This window comes from Centroberyx affinis, unplaced genomic scaffold, assembly GCF_046629955.1.
Source record: "Centroberyx affinis isolate AG114_WGS23_722 - 3 ecotype Tasmania unplaced genomic scaffold, CSIRO-AGI_Caff_v1 ptg001995l_1, whole genome shotgun sequence".
NCBI lineage: Eukaryota > Metazoa > Chordata > Actinopteri > Beryciformes > Berycidae > Centroberyx > Centroberyx affinis.
In genome coordinates this window covers 40,355-60,038 of record NW_027280339.1, presented here as the reverse complement: position 1 = coordinate 60,038, position 19,684 = coordinate 40,355, and the positions used below count along the sequence as shown (strand labels likewise).

General features: G+C 39.5%; 2 protein-coding genes across 2 annotated transcripts in view; one reads left to right on the top strand and one right to left on the bottom strand.

Annotated features, from left to right (window-relative positions):
• Positions 1–12,282, top strand: part of LOC139653874 (centrosomal P4.1-associated protein) — a 29,193-nt gene extending 16,911 nt beyond the window's left edge. The window contains exons 9-15 of the mRNA XM_071530875.1: positions 970–1,012; positions 2,300–2,493; positions 2,744–2,812; positions 4,959–5,099; positions 6,252–6,336; positions 7,862–7,982; positions 11,775–12,282. Coding sequence (XP_071386976.1) covers positions 970–1,012; positions 2,300–2,493; positions 2,744–2,812; positions 4,959–5,099; positions 6,252–6,336; positions 7,862–7,982; positions 11,775–11,964 — 843 coding nt within the window. The 3' untranslated portion in view covers positions 11,965–12,282. The remainder of the gene's footprint in view (positions 1–969; positions 1,013–2,299; positions 2,494–2,743; positions 2,813–4,958; positions 5,100–6,251; positions 6,337–7,861; positions 7,983–11,774) is intronic.
• Positions 12,283–13,978: 1,696 nt separating this feature from the next.
• ttll2 (tubulin tyrosine ligase-like family, member 2) lies at positions 13,979–17,728 on the bottom strand. Its single transcript, XM_071530874.1, has 3 exons — positions 17,507–17,728; positions 15,052–16,451; positions 13,979–14,327 (listed from the first exon to the last, which is right to left on the bottom strand). Exons 1-3 carry the CDS (start codon positions 17,726–17,728, stop codon positions 13,979–13,981), a joined length of 1,971 nt encoding a protein of 656 aa, XP_071386975.1.
• Positions 17,729–19,684: the final 1,956 nt, after the last annotated feature.

The following is a 19,684-nucleotide window of genomic DNA, read 5'->3' as shown; positions in this document are numbered from 1 at the left end:
ACAAAAAAACCTTTTGCTGTGTAAGCACGGGCCAAGTTAGATATCTCTATATCCACCTGTATACCTGCAGTCTAAGCCTTGTTGGTATCAAGTTATTCAAGTATATAATGTGCTGTGAAGTGGTCTGTAAGCACCCGGGCAATAATTGATGAGGCCGGACAAAAGGTGGTGTCCAACCACTGACTCCGACCTCATTACTTATTCATGAGGTGCAAGGCGATACACTCCCTGTGCCAATTCTTTCACTCCACACTGTCCAAACCTGATTTTACCTTTCAAACCGTAATATACAGTGGCCACTTTGAGTCACTAGTTCAGTGGTGAATCAGAATCAGTTTGCATAGGAACTCTGAATGGGTTCTGAATGGGTTTCTCCTGTAGATCACGTAAAACACAAGGCAATTATGAAGTAGTAGTATATAAAAGAAATTTAGGAAATATCGCTCTTTTAGGGGTAATATATCAGGAAAGTAGTATAGAAGAATAAGTGGTATACAAAAGGTATATGCAATATATTTAAATATTGAAATTTAGGAAATAAGTAAGTTTTCTGTGGAACCTGACGGATTACACTGATAGGAAGCAATGAAAGCCAGTAATAGAAAAAAACAAATATATACAGACCTAGACAATATTGCACTGGGTTCTGAATGTTTTGAATACTGCAAGGAAAGATATTTGCTTTTTTATTAGATCTAATAAATGCAGTTAAATTGGAAGTATATCCTAACTGGGGAAAAGATGGCACTTTCTAAAGTCAGTGTAGTACTTGTTTTACTTTACTTTACTTACTTTACTTTACTTAAATGTAAATGAACAAATCGTTGATTGATTTGGGAAACACTTATAAACCATCATGGCATCTTTATTAACACCATATCAGGCAATATGGGTTGTTTTTTTCTTGTAATAACTATCATATTCTTTTGTCTCCCATGTCACCTCCTGTACCTGTATGACAAACCTAAGGCCAGTTCTCAAAGCCCAACTGAAAGGGGATCAGCTTCCATAGGTGAGTACAAAACCGCTATGCGTTCATAACATATTCTGTCAATATTGGTAGATTTGAGTCTTGTGCTTCGTGTATTCACGTGTCACTACACATAGTTTTTTCTTTAGAAATCTAGCATTATTCTTTATAACATATAGTATTCAGGGTATATATAGGTGCTTAAAAAGTCTGAAAAAATAATCAAAATGTCTTAAATACAGATTTTTTTTCATGTTACGCAGGTTAATTCCAAATAAGTTTAATTTTGATTTTGAACTATGAAATTAGAAAAAATTGTTTTGACAGATTCTTTACATTTAATGATATTTAAGGCAAACCCAATAAGACAAATGTCACTGAATTATGTACTTTGACCAAAATATGTGAATGGGACCAGTTTGATTTTCTCATGCTGTATTGCATTACTTGCACTTCCAACTGATGCCTGTCCACTCTTAGATCAATACAGAACAGGGTTAATAGCTACAGTATGCCAACCATGTTGGAAATCATGTCCCTAAACTTTGAATTTCCTGATGTCTTCTTTCTTATACTACTCATTTATAGTTTCAAAACTTCGATTAGCTGTATTCAGTCAAAAATAGGCTGGGTTTGCCAGCTTTGTTTTATTTTGATGTTAATTTGGTCTTAAATCCAATTGCAGCGAGCATTAAAATGTGTTAAAAAGTCTTATGTTTGTCCTTCTGAAACCAGCAGATACCCTGGTATTAAAGGAAAGTCTTATTATAAGTTATAAGCAGGGGCGGACTTAGTGATTTGGGAGCCCTAGACAAAGGCAAGCATGGGGGCCCCTGAATCCCACCCTCTTGCTTTTTAATCACTCCTTTCTATATATAAACTTGGGTAGTTTTGCTTATTTTGTTTTTTTTTTACTTCTCTTTCAGCTACTGATGTGGCAAGGAAAATGAGCTTAAAGCCAAGTGGCAAAATCTCGCTAGAAGTTGTATTAGCCCACTGCTATAGTGGGCTAATACAACTTCTAGCGAGATTTGGCCATGACTCAAGATTGAAATAATTTATTGTAACAAAAAGAGGGGTGTTTTTCAATAAGTAAATCTCTTTTAAATTGATTAAAAATAAGTTTACAGGCAATCGCCGACCTGTGCCTAATGGTAAGACTGCCCCTGGTTATAAGGCACTGTTTCTAATAAAAACATCACATAGTCCATACAAAATAACTATCAAATATAAAGACAAGCCACAACAAATAAAACCAACAATGACAATATATTGTATGTGTGTTCTCCACTGTCATCACATAGTTCATCTCTTTATTCTCTACAACAGAGGGTCTCTCGTTGCACTCAGGAAGTTCAGAGGACACCCTTGGCCACCATGATCGCTGTGTGGATAAACAGCACAGCAGCACCAGGTCTCAGAGCACAGGGGTTAAAGGTCAAACACCAGGGCAGAGCACCACGCCCAACAGCCAACGGACACCCTCACTCACCAAATCCTCCTCTTCTGAGCCCAAGTCAAAGGTGACACATGAAGATAAGCCTTGCCTGAGAATGGACAGTGTGAAAAGCTCTTAAGACTGATAGGAAAGTACACAATAGGGTTTGATGGATATTAGTTATACTGATATTTTTTGATTGAAGCTGCTGATATCTTTTAAGTTGACCACTGTCCTGGCAAAAAAAATCCCAAAAATTGCAAGTATTCAGTGTTTCCCCCAGAATTTTACATATATATACATTGGTCTAATCAAAGCGTTATTGTACTCAATAGACTTCAGGACCACAGGTGGGGAACATCCCAACACACATATGTGAGGAGATAATCTACCCTGATGGGCAGGTGAGCTTGAAACAAAAATGCATTTCATCATATTTGCATCTCTACAGTCTTTTAAAGGAAAAATCCACACTCAGATACTCTTACTCTGTTAGATATCATCCATTTGTGCTGTTCAATGCATTCCAGGACTTATCTTGTGATGAAGGGTTGTAATTTACATTTTTAGTGTTCCCGCCTTCCCATTACCTGCCTCGTACTTCAGTTAGTGATTTCCCACGTTTCCCAGAATGCCTTTTGACAACCCCCAGAGAACGGGTGTGAACCTTTGCCTTCAGTCAAAGGTAGGCATCAGGGTTTGGCGATTGGACAAATACACAGGGGATCAGTGTTGGACTGAATCCTTTGCTGGCGGAAAATTCCGTTGCAGATTTCTTTGGGTGATTCAAACTACCTAAGTCCATTAATTAAGTCCATTAAGTAAGTCCATACGCAACCTCAAATTATGTGTCTATATTTACTGGCATACTTTGTTAGCCTACAAGTAAGCTGATATGAATTTTACAAAAGCAACTCAAACTAATTTAATCAAGTTTTTATGCCTTCGCGCTGGCGACAGCCATGGCCGGAGGCATTATGTTTTCGGGTCGTCCGTCCGTACGTACCATTCTCGTGAACGCGATATCTCAGGAACGCCTTGAGGGAATTTCTTCAAATTTGGCACCAACGTCCACTTGGACTCAAGGATGAACTGATTAGATTTTGGGGTTCAAAGGTCAAAGGTCAAGGTCATTGTGATCTCACGTCCGTCCCATTCTCATGAACGCGATATCTCAGGAACGCCTGGAGGGAATTTCATTACATCTGGCACAAATGTCCACTTGGACTCAAGGATGAACTGATTAGAATTTGATGGTCAAAGGTCAAAGGTCAAGGACACTGTGACCTCAGAAAAGACGTTTTTGGCAATAACTCAAGAATTCATACGCTAATTATGACAAAATTTCACACAAATGTCTAATAAGATAAAATTACATCATAATGTTTTGCTTACCACTGTAGCTGAGAAAACGATCTTGGGTCATTCTACAAAAACGGTGGAAGTGCTGTCACTTACTTTTGCAGACACCAAAATCCTTTAAGTTGACCTAATAATCACATTAATTATATATGTTCAATAAATAAAGACTGTCCTTGCAATGATAAAACAAAGTTATTGGCCGAGGCATACAACCGCGAGGCGGTTATTTCTAGTTTTATCCTTGCATATTAAACAGATATGGCAGAAAACATTAAGTTATGTTATTTATTTAGGCATTTAGGTTACCACTACTACCTTGACTAACACATTTCTCCTAGGGAAACGCTGACACTGAAATAGGAAGCACACAGGGACAAAAATGAATGAATTTAATGAATGAATTATTTATTAATTTAAAATTTGAAACTTGTTCATTAGACTAGAGAGAAGCCCTCGCTCTTTGATGCTGTGGGGCTGACACCAAAACATGACATTTATTACTGATGGTTTAGATAGCGGAAGAATCTTCTATAATAAAAAGAAATAAGAAAAATGCACCAGACAACAAAATGGACACAGGAATGCAAAGTACATCACAAATCGCTGTTTAACAGTGTTTAAGTGTTTAGTGTGGATTTTTCCTTTAAATCCAGTAAGTGCACTACCAATTCACAGGTCTGGTTTGTTTAGTTAGTTGGAATCTGCTACTACGCACTTTATTAACGGAGCAGACTGCAAAGCACTGAAATTAGAATTTCCTGCCCCAAAAGTGATTATAATGCAATGAATGATCTCACATTTTCTATGAATTTTGAATTTTATAATGTGTAATGTTACTTTATGCTGCTGACTGTTTGATGGAATCGTATTGTGTGTTTTCTTTGTCATTTTTTGTTCTGGATATCAAAGAGACTACCTGATTAAGTAAAAAAGAAACTATGTTCATCAACAAGCCTTAAAAGCAAATTAATTTAGAATTTCAATAAAATGTCTTACCTGTAGTTTAGAATAGATAAGGCCAATCAAAAACAGGGTAAGTGATTTGAATAAGTTGACCTGATACATTCTTTACTCTTCTATAATGTACCCTATAACGTATGTCAGGGTAAATCTACAAATCACCATCCAGTCCAGATTGACCTCCATATTGTAAACACAACACTGATGAGGATTTCTTTGTCTACTCAGACAGAGCAAGTTCTGTCTAATGGCTGCAGACTGGTGACTTTTGCTAACGGGACACGGAAAGAGATTTCTGCTGATCAGAAGACGGTAACAGTCACATTCTTCAACGGAGATGTCAAACACATATTGGCAGATGGGAAAGTGGTGAGAACTGTCACTACGTTTTGTTTTTTTTTACCTTTACTGTAACTATGTCAAACAAATTAATTTTAGGACTTGTGTTAAAGTGGTAATCAGTGACAGCCTGAATTCCTTCATTTTTTTTTTTTTTTGCTGCCATCTTTGGTGCTAAGGTGTCATTACTGTGGTGTTTCTGCGCTGCACTTCCCAGAGATCACTTATCACATTATTTGGGTTTTGATGGAAGTCCTGTTTACCTATGCTGCTAACTTGAATGAGTGACTCCACTGTCCAATCTGCCACCAACTCAGTGGCTAGATGGCAGTAAACTGCTAACGTTTCTGAGAACCGGAGATAGGGATTTTTACACTTGTTGGAAGTACGATCCACAACACAGCAACTTTTCGACATGTTTTTCAATCATTTTAAACAGTGTGGTATGGTCTCAATTAAGCTCAGTAACTTGCATACTTTTCAATATGGATGATTGTCTTCTTTCCCCCAAATGTGGAAAAAACATTTTTATAATAGGACTCAAGCAACAGCCTACTTTGAGTTTGTTTTTGTATAACCTAGCTGTTAAACTATGACCTTTGTCTTTGTAGGTTATTATCTTGTAGGTGTTCTGCTAACTGTAATTTGTTTTTTTTTGTTTTTTTTAATTTAACAAAAACATGACATAAATCACCAGAAGACAAACAAACAATAAACACAAATCAAACTTAACACACTAAGTCACACTACAACAAACCAAAATAATAAACACAAACACATACCATATATCATCACAACATATATCAGTAGGCCTAACAACCTAAATAAGTAACAAAACATTGGAGGAGAAAAAAACAACAAAAAAAAATCAAATTCTACATGTTTTTTTTTAGTGAAATACAAACTTCTTACCAGCCTTCCGCTTCAATAAACCTTTCCCACCTTTCTAAATGTTTTTTAACGTCATCATTTGTGTTTGCAATATATCCTTCCATAATAAAATGACGTTTAATGAACATTCTAAATTGATTGATATTCAAGGAGTCCACATCAGCAGCTTTAAAAAGTAAATCTTTTCCCTAACAAAATAATCAGATTAATAGTATAACTGCTTGTCTCTGTAACAGAGACAACCAACTGTAATTTGTTTGTACTACTACAGACTGTGCTTGTGTATTGCAGGTGTACTACTATGCTGATGCACAGACAACACATACCACCTACCCAAGTGGTCTGCAGGTCCTTCACTTCCCCAACAAGCAGATTGGTAAGCATGAATGTGTCTGACAGCAGATAGAGCTTACGCTGGGTTTTATATTACAGTTTTTTCTGAATGCTTAAACACTAACAGTGATTCTTGAAGCACTATCTCTGAAACCATTAACACTTGTAGCCAATGCATTTACCAAGTGTGCCAAACTGAATGCACGTTCTCTGCTTTACACTCAGTTTGTCATTTTATAGCACACTTTTTGCAAAACTGTAAACACAACTCACTGCTTTACACCCAGTTTGCAATTTACAGTAATAACACACTTCTAGCAACATTGTAAACTTATGTCCAGACCCACAGAGAAGGCGAGATTTAGCCTATTTTTTTCTGTTCTTTTTTTCTAGCACAAATGTTTTTGTTTTCTTCTACTGCGCTTTTGTTGTTTGAGGAGTGTTACTGTAGAACATTTTGAGAGAAAAAAAATAAATAACTTTTTCCCCTTATTTGTATTGATAGTGTGTTATGTTCAGAATACACATCCATACTTTACACATTTGGATACCTGTGTGTATGTGTGTTTACTACATGTATGACAAAACTTTATTTCAAACTGCTATGCCCTGTACACAGAGAAAGCAAAAGCCACAAGTGTTTTTCATTTATACTATCAGTGCGTAGTTGGTGCTTCGTGTGCTTATTTAAATGATGGTTTGTGTGAACTGTATTGACGCAAAAACACAATTTTTAAAAGAGTTTGAAGAGTTTTGCAAGAATTGTTTGCTTTTGCAAAAATAGCCTATAGTTTCAAAGATAGTGCCTAAGCAATCAGAAAAAACTGTAACTACAGGTCAGTTTGAGAACACATGATACCAATGCAGATATTTTGGGATTGTAGCTGCTGATAGCTTATATTTTGTGCTGATATAAAATATCTTTAGACATGACCATTTTCATGCCAAACAATTACAAAAATTACAAGTATTCAATGTTTTGAGTTTTATTCTTGTCCGTGGAAAAGTCTCTGAAACAGCATGGGACATTAAAACTCTCCATTGAAAGACAGAATAATGATAAGAATAACGGTCATCATAATCATAAACATTTTCATTCATACTTGTGTGGAATCTGATCAAAATGTCCCATTAGAATCAATTCAGGTTAAAGTCATTCTATAGACAATCAGTGTAGTACTGATAAACTCTACAATAAATTGGTAATAAGTTAAACTGCATCATACCCATCATATTATCCCATTTTAACTAAAAGGATTCAACCAGCAAAAATAATAATAGACTTTATTTATATAGCACTTTTCAAAACAGAGTTACAAAGTGCTTCACAAATAATACAAAATTATCCCTCCCCATATCAGAGGAAACACAAACAACAAAAAAGATTAAAAAAAAAAAAAAAGTTAATGCGAAAAAGCAAGCTTAGAAAAATGACTCACTCAAAATACACTAGCACACCAATATATCGGTCCAACCCTAATTTATTTCATTGTCAGAAAACAGAAGGGCACAAATTTGCCAGTAAATGACATTTACCGTGGCTTATAATATGTCTCCCTCTGCAACAGAGAAGCGTCACCCTGGCGGGAAGAGAGAGATCCTGTTTCCAGACCAGACCATCAAGTGTTTGGAGCCCAACGGCCGAGAGGAGACGGTCTTCCCCGATGGCACTTTGGTTTGCCTTTCACAGTAAGACTGCACTCACTGGACTTGTAACTACAAATTCATTAAATTGTTAGCTTTGGGTACCTGCAGGTTTCAGAAAGTCAAATTTTGTACTTAACACTTAACATTGGATTTAAGACAAATTTAACCACCAAAATAAAGACACAAAGCTGGAAAAATCTGACTATTTCCTGAACATGGTTAATGAAAAGTATAAATGAGCAGTATAAGAAAAAAAAAAAGAATAATTAGGGGAATTATGTCCAATTTATGGTGTTTATGGTGTCAACATGTTTGGCATATTGTATAAACAATGTTCTGTATATATCTAAGAGTAGACATGCATAACGTGACCAACTGGAAATTAAAGAATTAAAGTCATCCAATACAATAATGTGAGGGAACCATGGGTCGGACCCTCTGTGGGAAAGTAGAGGCGAGAGACAATGTTGAAGTCAAAACAGAGAAGGGGCTTTTATTGACAAGTTCTTCTAGGCTGGGTGAGTCTTCACTCAGTAGGTCACTGCCTTCACTGCTTTCTTGGGCAAAAGAATAGAGAGAGCTTACTCCAACCCCAAACCCAATGACTACGTTTACATGGACAGCAATAATCCGATATTAAGACAATAGTCTGAATAAGAAATTGCCATGTAAACAGCATTTTCTGATTACCTCAACCCGAATAAGGTCATAGTTGGAGTAAGCATAATCGCATTAAGACATGGAGTATTCTGATTTTAGTCGCATTATTGAAGGGCATTTTAGACATATATACACCTTAAAGGAATAGTTCACCCAATAATGAAAATTCTGTCATCGTCTACTCCCCCTCATGCCAGTTGAAACACAGGTGAAGTTTGTCCATATAACACACAGGGAGGTTGCCAGCACAACTCCATAGCAGCCTTCTCCAAAACAACTGAAGTCAGTGGGGACCAGTTCTTCAGAGTTCCAAAAAGACCTACAGTATATTTACACCATCATTTAGTGCAAATCTTAACTACAGCTGATTGATTTGCAACAAATAATGGTGTATAGGTCTTTCTGTCCACAGTGTGATTGTTTGGCTGTTTTTGTTTTGGAACTCTAAAGAACAGGTCCCCATTGACTTCAGTTGTTTTGGAGAAGGCTGCTACCAAGTTGTGCTGGCAACCTCCCTGTGTGTTATATGGACTAACAAATTTCACCTGTGTTTCATTTGGCATGAGGGTGAGTAGATGATGACAGAATTTTCATTTTTGAGTGAACTATTCCTTTAAGACATGGAGTATTCTGATTTTAGTGGCATTATTGGAGGGCATTTTAGACATATATACACCTTAATGCAACTATGACTCTCTATCTGAGTATTTATGGCTTTTTGCGTCACAAGCGGTGATCTGAATGCTCAGCGACGCACACTCTGCCTTCCAGCAGTTGCAAAAGTGTGCAGAATCTTTTGTCACACTCATTCCTTCTATATAAAGCAAAAGTGCATTCTTGAGTCATCCGTCCATTCCTGCCTCCATCCATTACTGTAATGCATTCCCTCACCTGGGAAAAGCACATTAGAAAATCATACTCATTTAAAGGACCTATATGTAACAATGACACCCAGCGTTTAAAATGGGTACTGCAGTCCAAAATCAAAACATTAGAGAGAGTTGTCTCCCCCCACCCCCTCCTCCCCAGACTCGAAGCTCACGCGGGTTGCCAGGTGAAAACAGATGCAGTTTCCATTTTCATAGATTGAAGAGCGTGAAGCTAATCAGTATGGTAGATAGTGGTAACATGAAGACAGGACTCTGACTGCTGGAACTGCTGGCACCAAAACAAGAAGCCTATAACAGACGAGGCTAAAAGAGCTAAGAGTGGGAGGGAGGGGAGCGCGACACCCGGAGCTCCCGGGAGCACCGCCGATCGTTCGGCTTGAAGTTCCCGTTCCCCGGCCCCCAGCCCCCTGCAACACGGCAGACCGGAGACTCCGGTCAGGCTCCTGTACAGCTACTAAGCTACGGTATGTAACCTAGCCTAGCAAATTAGCTTCACTTTGTCGGTACATAGCCAGCCGCCGACAGAGAGTGGGGTACAGAAGGGAATGAAACTACGGTATCATAGTGACTTACATTTGTCAGCAGACCATGGTGTTCCTCATATCCAGTGTGTGTGCAGGTTGTAATCGCGTCGTTTAGTCCACATTTGGCGTCTGGTTCCGACGTCCTGTGTCCGGTTCATGTGTCCTGCCATCTGCCAGCTTGATCGGCTGTAATCGCAACTCAATATTCCGATTATGTTACTTGATTTGTGTTTAGTCAAGTTTGTTAGCGGTAGCATTTTCCATTAGCTGCAGCTCGTAGCATCAGAATAGTAAATGTTGGATAAGATATGTTCAGTCTCAGTCTCCATCTTTCAAATGCATCTCCAATATTTACCCGTATTTTGCCACGGATCTGGTCATGGAGCTTTTTCGAAAGAGGACAAGGCTTTTTCGGTCAGGTAGAATCCATCTCACTTGATCCAGTTCATTTGCTTGCTTCCATGGCTGCAGTATGCTGTGTTTGCATGCCAATTTGTTTCATATCTGGCAACCCGGGGTGTCGAAATGGGCAGTAGGGGGAGTCACACAGACCAAAACAAAAACAGATGTTCCGCTCCGGAACGGAAATTTCAAAGGAGAACATACTGTCTCGAGAACTGTCTTAGCATTGTTGTTGGAGACGCCAGTTTTTCAACTTAGCATGTTTCCTTAATCTCTGATGACATATCATGGTCATTTTATGATTTAGTACAGTAAATATATTACATATTGGTCCTTTAAAGGTAAACATAATGGTGCCTTGTTGCTTTCTTCAGCCCTATTTGCATGGGACTAATATAACCTGGGGGCATCTAGTGATTTGTCATAATTGCGGAGATAATCAGTGATTTTAATCCTGTGCATATCTGCTATGTAAAAATTCTGATGCAAATTACCTCCTGTTTTCGTGAAGACAGAAGTATGAATCTAATAAAGAATACTAATCCTACGCAAATCAAATTGACCAATTTCAGCCATAATTTGTTTTTGGCACAATTTATTTTTCTTCTTCATCTAAATGCGATGTCTATTTTCCTACTGTCATGAAAACTGGAGGCAGTAGTGCAATCTATAGAGAAAGGCAATCCAAGCAATTCACAAAGAAAGGTTGGGAAAAGCATTAATTACCGTATTTCCTCTAATAGTGGCAATTAAAAGCCGGGTTTCCGATAATGGCCGGGGCCGTGGTCGACACGAACAAATAAAGGCCGGCCCCAAATACAGGCCAGAGAAAAAAACAAAGGAAAAAACAACGGTGGATACCAGTAAACTCCTGGTGCCTGTTATATAATGTAACTGTAGTTTGTAGTAATGCACAAGTGCCACAAGATGGCAGTATGCCACAAGATGGCTCGGCCTGCGGAAGTCTCTGGAGCATGCCGTCGTCAATTACCATAATTATCGGTAATGCATTGCAGTAACAAAAAAACGGCTACCTAACGTACCCCAATAGAAGCAGATCAGAAAACAAGGAGGCTTTGTACTAAAATATGAGCGAACATACTTATCAAACAGAGGGAATTAGAAATAAAGGCCTGTCTCTAATATAAGCCTGCTTCCAATAAAGGCCTGGTACCCTCTGCAGCTGAGGTAAATAAAGGCCCGGGCCAATATTAGAGGAAATATGGTACATTAGGTCTCCGCATAATTCAATTCCCATGCAAGTAGGGCATTTTGTTCATCCCTGCTCTCACGATTCATGCGACTTGTACATGTCCATCAGTGCCTAGCTTGCCAGCTCACCACTCTTCCTTTTCCAGGTCAGGTGAGAAGACGGTAGATTTCCCCAACGGTCAGAGAGAGATCCACACTTCCCAGTATAAGAGGAGAGAGTATCCTAATGGGACAGTCAAGACCATCTACCCAAACGGACAACAGGAAACTAAGTACTCATCAGGCAGAGTACGCATCAAGGAAAAGGACGGAGTCTCCATCACTCATATTAAATGACTCTGTGTGTGTGTGTGTGTGTGTGTGTGTGTGTGTTTGGGGGCGGGTAGGGGGTTCATTCTTTTGCTTAATGTTTCAAGTAGGGATTAATAGGCCACCAATTATAATCAGCCAATAGACGTTCTAAATTGATCAGCAATGTATTATAAGCCTATATTCGGTATTCGTGCTCATGTGCCCACTGACAGTAATTCAATACAGGCTGTTTATATTGTAATAGAGAACAGACCCATCTGCTCTTTAAAGCTCCAATATGCGAGATCAACATCTGAGTTGATATTCGTATTAAATGGGAGGATCTGAAAATGTGAAAATTCATATATATATATATTTTTTTGTTCACTTCTCTCTGCTGTTAATGAATGTATGGCCACATCTCTTTCATAGTAAAATGTCAATAAAAAAAATTGATGACAAAAAAAAGCTCCAATATGCAACTGTTCCCCTAGTTCCACCTTCCAATAATTCAGTTTGTCAAATTCATGCCCCAACATTTGTCACTAATCTTGATGTGCTGTCTGATGAATTCAGGCATAATCTAGCACTCCTAACTTGCTACTTAGGAAATATAGCAAACTGGCTAGCATCGTACCTTGTCAACAGTACACAAGTCAACCCAGCCCATTCTTCTCCTGCAGATGGCGCCAGCATAGAAAAGCAAAAGCAATGTCAGGCACGGGGATTTAGGCATGGATACACAGGGTCACAGACACTCACAGACTGATAATGTATGATATCCTATTTATTTATTGTTATTTTAATGTAAAATGTGGCATACAATTTCAGAGTGACTTGGTCATTTCATTTCACTCTTTCTGATTGGTTTGATTATTGTATTCATTCATTATCTTGAACTGTTAAACACTGATAGCTCACATATATTCATTTCTGACATGAGTGTTTGGTTAGATTAATTAGAATTTCTGATTAGCTGAATAAAAACAATTAGAGAAAGAGAAGGCGTAGCTTATGCAGAGCCTCAATGAAAACCTGTTTCATCAAGAACACACCAACATGTAATAGCTTCCTTTGGATAAAAAAAATATTTATTTCCACAGGGGTAGGCAGCAGTGTCATGCAACCACACAAACACAGGGCTACATTGAAATTTTACTGTTTATGCTTGATGTGCACTTTTAACATGTGCTGTTGTTAATCAGCCAGCTGATCAGTGCATCCATAATTTCATGTGCCATGTGTCCATTCAGTTTGGGACCATAACAGCGCTAAGGAATATGATTTGTGCATAAAGCATACGCCTGCACTGCACTCTCAACAGCTGCCGCCTGTTGCGAGTTCTACTGTTAAAAATGTGAAAAGACAAGAACAAAAGGAGAGCTTAAGAATACTGTTAGTTAATATGAACATAAATGTCATGACAATGAATAAGCTCTTCTGTTTTCCCTCCTGTATTTGGTCTTTGTGGCAGACCAATCAAAAGCCTTTCAGTACAGAAATTCAAAGGGTTTGTTTAAAGTAATAATCCACAACATTTTCATATAATTCACATAATTTATATAATTTTCATGGTTTGGAGTAAACAGAAGAAGAACTGGGTAGTTAGCATGAGCAGTGATAGCCATCATGGCTGAACAGACAAAGAAAAGAGAAACTCAAACTGCATCAGCAGAAAATCCAAGGAAAAAGATGTCACAGTACTGGACACACTGTTTGATTGACAGGTGATCTCTGGAAAGTGCAGTGCAGCAACACCACAGCAAAATTAAAAATGCAAATAAAAAAAACAGAATATCAAGGAGTACTGCTTTAAAGAGTAACTAAACCCCAAACCCAAATCTTTGGTGAAGCCTGACATTTAATGGTGAAAAGTAGGGTACTGCACTGGACATCTGCTATTGGCTGGTCTTTGTGCCAGGTGATGTCACCACCTGTTGTACTCTATGGAAGGTGACATCACCTGGCACAAACATCAGCCAATAGCAGGTGGCCGGTTCAGTGCCATAATTTTCACCATTAGGTGTCAGGCTTCACCAAAGATTTAGGTGGGGTTTGGTTACTCTTCACTGGGGGGGAAGCACTGACTGAGCAGCAGAGGGTCCTTTGGCCCCCAGAACAATGACTCAAAGTCTTCTTCACCATCACATGTCCTGACACCTTCGTCCTTCTTCACCTTGTCCTCCTCTCTCCTCCATTTTTTCTTATCTGACTGTCTACTGCCTGAGGCCAGCTGACCAGTCAACTTGTGAAGCTCCTGGATGGCCAGCTTCACATCCAGTTTGTTTTGCGAGGCCTTCAGAGTAGCTTTGTTGAATGGGAAGGTCAGTATGAAGTCTCCAACTCTGAGGGGAGGAGTGTTCTCTCTGTTCGGTGCTCTGGTTCCCTCCAAGGGAAGCTTTACTGGCCTGTATCTTGCAATGGGAATCAATCACAACAATACATTTTTTGTTAATATACCATATTTAAAGGGCTTTTTGTATTTGTTTTGCTGTTTCTGTGTGGTTTTATTATTTTATGTACATGTTATGTCATATATAGCAGTGATTCTCAACCTTTTCCATATCAAGGACCCCTAATTTACTACACATCAGAGCCACGGACCCCCATTTGATGAGATTTTGTCTCTCGGACCCAAATCTGAGAATATTTTTATTGTCAGATATGATTTTGTCCTGAATTCCATGACTATCTGTATTGCAGGTAGAGAGATAACAGAGAAACTATGATCAAAACGGTCATTCTTCTACATTCTCTCTCATTCTACAATTGTGTTCACTTCTTGTAAATTAAATAATAGTGAAGTTTAACAATTCATCAATTTTCTGGGGACCCCCTGGAACCCCCTCAAGGACCCCTGGTGGTCCCTGGACCCCACGTTGAGAAACACTCATATATAGGGTTTGACCGATATGGGTTTTTGAAGACTGATACTGATAATGAATTTTTTTTTGGATTGAAGCTGCTGATAGCCCATATTTTGCGCCGATATTGAATATCTTTAAATTTGAAAATTACTATGCAAAAATATAAACAAGAAAACTATTGCTAGGGTAAATCCCTTTTCAATTAAATGTTTGAATATCGGTCGAACCCTAGCAACAAACCCACAGGCAAGACGGCAATATCTACCTGTGGATGTTTGGGAGCTTCCAGGACCCAGCAGCAGGTTTGGACCTCAGGCTTCCCAGCCCCAGCTGAGGGCTATCAGGTACTGCAGAGCAAACGTATGCTCCTCCTGAGGGCTCCATCTCAGTTTCAGTGTCGTCATGGTTTGTAACCTCAGACCTCATGTAAAGCGCCCTGTTGTCCATCAGGCGCGATGCTACAGCTGGGCGTGTGTGTCCGTTTACCACTGCTGCGGTTGTCCTTGAGTGTAGGCTGAGTATCGGGTTCAGAGCCTGGTCGGTGTGGGTTTTAGTGGCTGTAGCAATGTTGGCGTTAATTATTCTGCCCCTGGCCGCAGGTATCCTGTTCAAGTCGAGGTATTTTTGGCAGCCGGCTACCAGAACATGTTGCCTGGATTGGCTTTGGCTGATCTTGCGGGGCTGGTGCTGGCAAAGTACTTTAAGCAGAGGTAGCGTCTGAGTTTGTGAGGACTGGCTACCACTCCTCCTCCTCTTCTGGGACTTAAATTCTTTAAACTTAGACAGGACAAGCGTTGAAACTTGAGAGGCCTGGCTAGCCTGGTAGCATGGCTGCTTGTACCTGTGTCCCTGGTAGGCTCTCTCTCTCAGGCTGTCAATCGACCTGTAGTTCATCAGATCAATTAGATCACTAATTAACCCTTTCTTGACTGACACGTCCGCTTGGCAGTCTAAAGTCAACGCGGGGCTGTAGTTGACTTCCAGTAGCCAGGGTTTAAACTTGGAATCAATGAGAATATCAAAGCCAAACAGTTCCACACAGTTAGGACTGGACGGGACAGAGGGAGCGATAGTGAGGAGGGTAAGCGTGACAATGTTGTTGATCCTCTGCCAAAGGAGAAGCTCGTTGATGCCTTGGCTGTGGAGGAAATATCGGAACTTGCTCATGGTCCACTTGCACCCTTGGCCCACCCTCTCTTTGTTGGTCGTGTAGAAAGGACCAAACTTATTGATGCTGGTGTTGGTGAGGTGAGCGTAGAGGTTATTCAGGGATGACAGGTTGTATTTCTCTGTGGCGAAACGCACCAGGCCTTCCTGATGCATGTAAACAGTCAGCGGGTGGAAGCTCTTCACGCACACATAGATCCTCAGGTCAAACTTGTAGCCGGAGATGAGTAGTGGGTTGCTGATATACCTCTGGACGATCACAGAGGAGTCATAGACCAAGTCTTTAATATCCTCAAAGATGAAAATCCCTCTGCCTCGGGAGAGATCCACAGGCTTACAGATCCAGTAGGCCGACGGCCCTCTGGTCAGACGTTCTTTTGCGTATTCGGACAGGAAGCGGGTGTAATCGTTGGGGAGGATGAAGGCGGTCGGACTGAAGTTGTAGAGAGTCGAACCAAATGTGGATCTCATCCTCCTCAAGTTGCGTGCCAAGCAGTCCTTCCAATGAAGTACAAACCGTTCTTTTAGAGTATGTTTATGTTAATTGAAAAGAAAGCCTAGAGACTGTTTCTATTGGGTTTCTGTGTAGAGGCGCTCTTTATAGCCGCTCTAAAGCTAAATGGCAAGTTATTTTAAATGACCTAAGTCTGGCAGTTTTGCATAGTATATTGGCAAAAAAAATCAGGTAGTGTTTTGAGCTAGCAGGGACTACTTTCTCGAAGCAGGACTTAAAGGATTAAAGGAATAGCTCACCCAAAAATGTGAAGTGAAGTTTGTCCATATAACACACAGGGAGGTTGCCAGCATAACTCCATAGCAGCCTTCTCCAAAACAACTGAAGTCAGTGGGGACCAGTTCTTCAGAGTTCCAAAAAGACCTACAGTATATTTACACCATCATTTAGTGCAAATCTTAACTACAGCTGATTGATTTGCAACAAATAATGGTGTATAGGTCTTTCTATTCACAGTGTGATTGTTTGGCTGCTTTTGTTTTGGAACTCTAAAGAACAGGTCCCCATTGACTTCAGTTGTTTTGGAGAAGGCTGCTACCAAGTTGTGCTGCAACCTCCTTGTGTGTTATATGGACTAACAAATTTCACCTGTGTTTCATTTGGCATGAGGATGAGTAGATGATGACAGAATTTTTATTTTTGGGTGAACTATTCCTTTAAGGTGATGGATGTACAGTTAGAAATCACTGCACAGTGGATAAATATGTGGTCGCTCACCTGAAATAATTCCATAAATAAACCTGCTACATTAGCTATATTGAATTAATGATATTTAATTTTTTTAAATTTACAACAGTCCATATAATAAAAACCACTAACATGTTTTTTTAGTCAGGCTTCTTACATTGGATAATGCCAGACTAAACTGTTAGCATGGAGCACTGCAGGCAAACATCTACCAGGGACACATGGATGACTTTGGTGTCTATGATCTCGTCACTTAATGGCTAAGTTGACCAACATGACATTCTACCAAAAACTAACTGTATTCATTTAAGGAGGAAAAAAAAAAGTGAACACAACACAGCCAAACAGTCACCTTGCGTGTGATGCCAACAGTTTTTGGATGGTGGTTGAGGCGCTGCCATGGCAGGAGGTTGTGATACTCCGAGTTGCGGAAGGCAGAGGCCCGCCAGTAGAGGTTCCAGTCCTCCTCCTCCTGCTCTCCTTTATCATATTCCTCCCATCCACGCTCCAGAAGAACCTCCCTCACCAGCTCAGGACCTCCATCATGTAGCCTGAACACCAGGGATGCAGCCATGCAGCATCAAATACTACGGATTGATAGATAAATAGATACATGGAGTACTTTAGGGTTTTGTCTCCCATTGGGTGGTGCTGTTTTACTCTATTTGAAAGCCTTTCTCTTATCTGCCTTATTCTAAATAGATACCGCTAAATACTGTTTCAGAGGTTCTTACACTCTGAGAAGAATAACATTCTAGGGGAAAACACTGATACATGCACTTCACAAGCCAGAACTGCTCTATAGTTCCCATTGATACACGTCAGATTCTCAAATAAAAGTCAGCAGAATCTACAAATGAGGCATTTAAAATGTAGGAGAATTCATTAGGTGATTTGTCTTACCTTGAGATGCTGAATCCACATTAACTAATAATCACTCTACTTTTCTTTCTTTCTGTCTCTCCTCTCAGCTCCTCCTGCAGACAAACACACAGACAGATAGTCTCTCCTTTCACGGCCTCCGGTGTATAGACAGACAGACAGATAGTGTGTCCTCTTAGCTCCTCCTACAGACAAACCCATAGATATTCACATAGACAGGTGGATAGACAGGCTGTTAGACAGGTTTCTGTGCCGGAGGCTTCCATTGTACAGACCAACGGCTGTTAGATAAATTAATTACTATTGTTACTATTGTTGAGTGGCTTTCTTCTTCTGTATAGGCATGCTTTTATCTGGAAGAAAGACTATTCATCAGCCCGAAATGAAAACAACTGTGGTAATCCACTGTATGAATGATACTATGCAACTATCACAGCAAAACTGTAAGTTGCTATAGGAATATTATAGTGACACCATAGGAGATAGCCTGGTTTCGAGCCACACTGAGGAACTCGCTCAGCGGATCCTTCTTCTTCTCCTCCGACTGGCCTGGAACATCCCACCTAGACCTCCTACCAGGCTCTGGAGGCTTTGGAGGAGCTGAGGAGGAGGAGGAAGCGGAGGAGGATGAGGAAGAGAAGGAGGAAGGGAAGGGAGTAGGAGGTGGGAGGGGGAGGGAGGAGGAGGAGGGAGGGAGGGAAGATACAGTTGAAGAGTGGAAGTGAACAAGGAATATATCGCTGTTGTCAGACAAAAAACACAAATCTGAAACAAGGTTCTCCGTACAAGCCCCTTTTTCACAAACATGGCTGATGTACTAACTGAATCATATCATCTGAATCTTCTTTGCCGTGTTTGTTCATATTTAACAATACATATTTAACAATATGTTAGACATATGTTCAACCTGAGAGTGACGTTTGCTGAGTACAGGTCCCAAGAGTGTTCAATATGTGGTTTGACCCTTCATGTAGTCATGTAAAGGCATGTGTGTTTGCTTCTTTAACCATTAGAGGGCAGCATTTCATTAAACACAACAGTACATTAGGAAACCCAGGCAAACACGAGGAGAACATGCAAACTGCACACAGAAAAACACAGGAATCAAACCTCAAACCACTCACCCACTGCATAATGATTTTCATAAGAATTTGCTAAGAAACACTTTTACTAAGGATAACCCTATTTTGGAACTTTCTTGGTACATCCTTGTCAGAATAAAGGTTGATTTTAATTCAGACAATACACCTCCAACAGCCTTAACATGCAGGTAAAGAGAGAGTCCTTGGATCAAAAGCTCAAATAAAATGTGAAGTAGGGACTTATGCTGTCCTGGCTGGATGCCTTCGATTGACTGCCACTTTTTATTTTATTTATTTATTTATTTATTTATTTATTTATTTATTTATTTATTTATTTATTTGTTTGTTTATTCATTTATTCATTATTATTATCATTATTATTATTATTATTATTATGTTTTTCCATGTTTCTAAAAATGTGGAAAAAAAAAAAGCTTAAATAAAGAATACGGACTTAACAAAAGTCTGCGCATGTGTGCAGGTTGGCTGGTTTACTGTGGTTTATATTGTTGTTATGCATTCTGAAAGTACAATAGCAGTTTGTTAAAAAATAAAAAATAAAAAAT

Excerpts from the sequence above, each read along its gene's own strand:
- ttll2 (XM_071530874.1), bottom strand. The coding sequence starts at position 17,728 with ATGGCTGCATCCCTGGTGTTCAGGCTACATGATGGAGGTCCTGAGCTG. Across the intron at positions 16,452-17,506 it reads CTGTTGGCATCACACGCAAG|GACTGCTTGGCACGCAACTT; the intron begins GTGACTGTTTGG and ends CTTCATTGGAAG. Across the intron at positions 14,328-15,051 it reads AAGCTCCCAAACATCCACAG|GCCAGTAAAGCTTCCCTTGG; the intron begins GTAGATATTGCC and ends TGCAAGATACAG.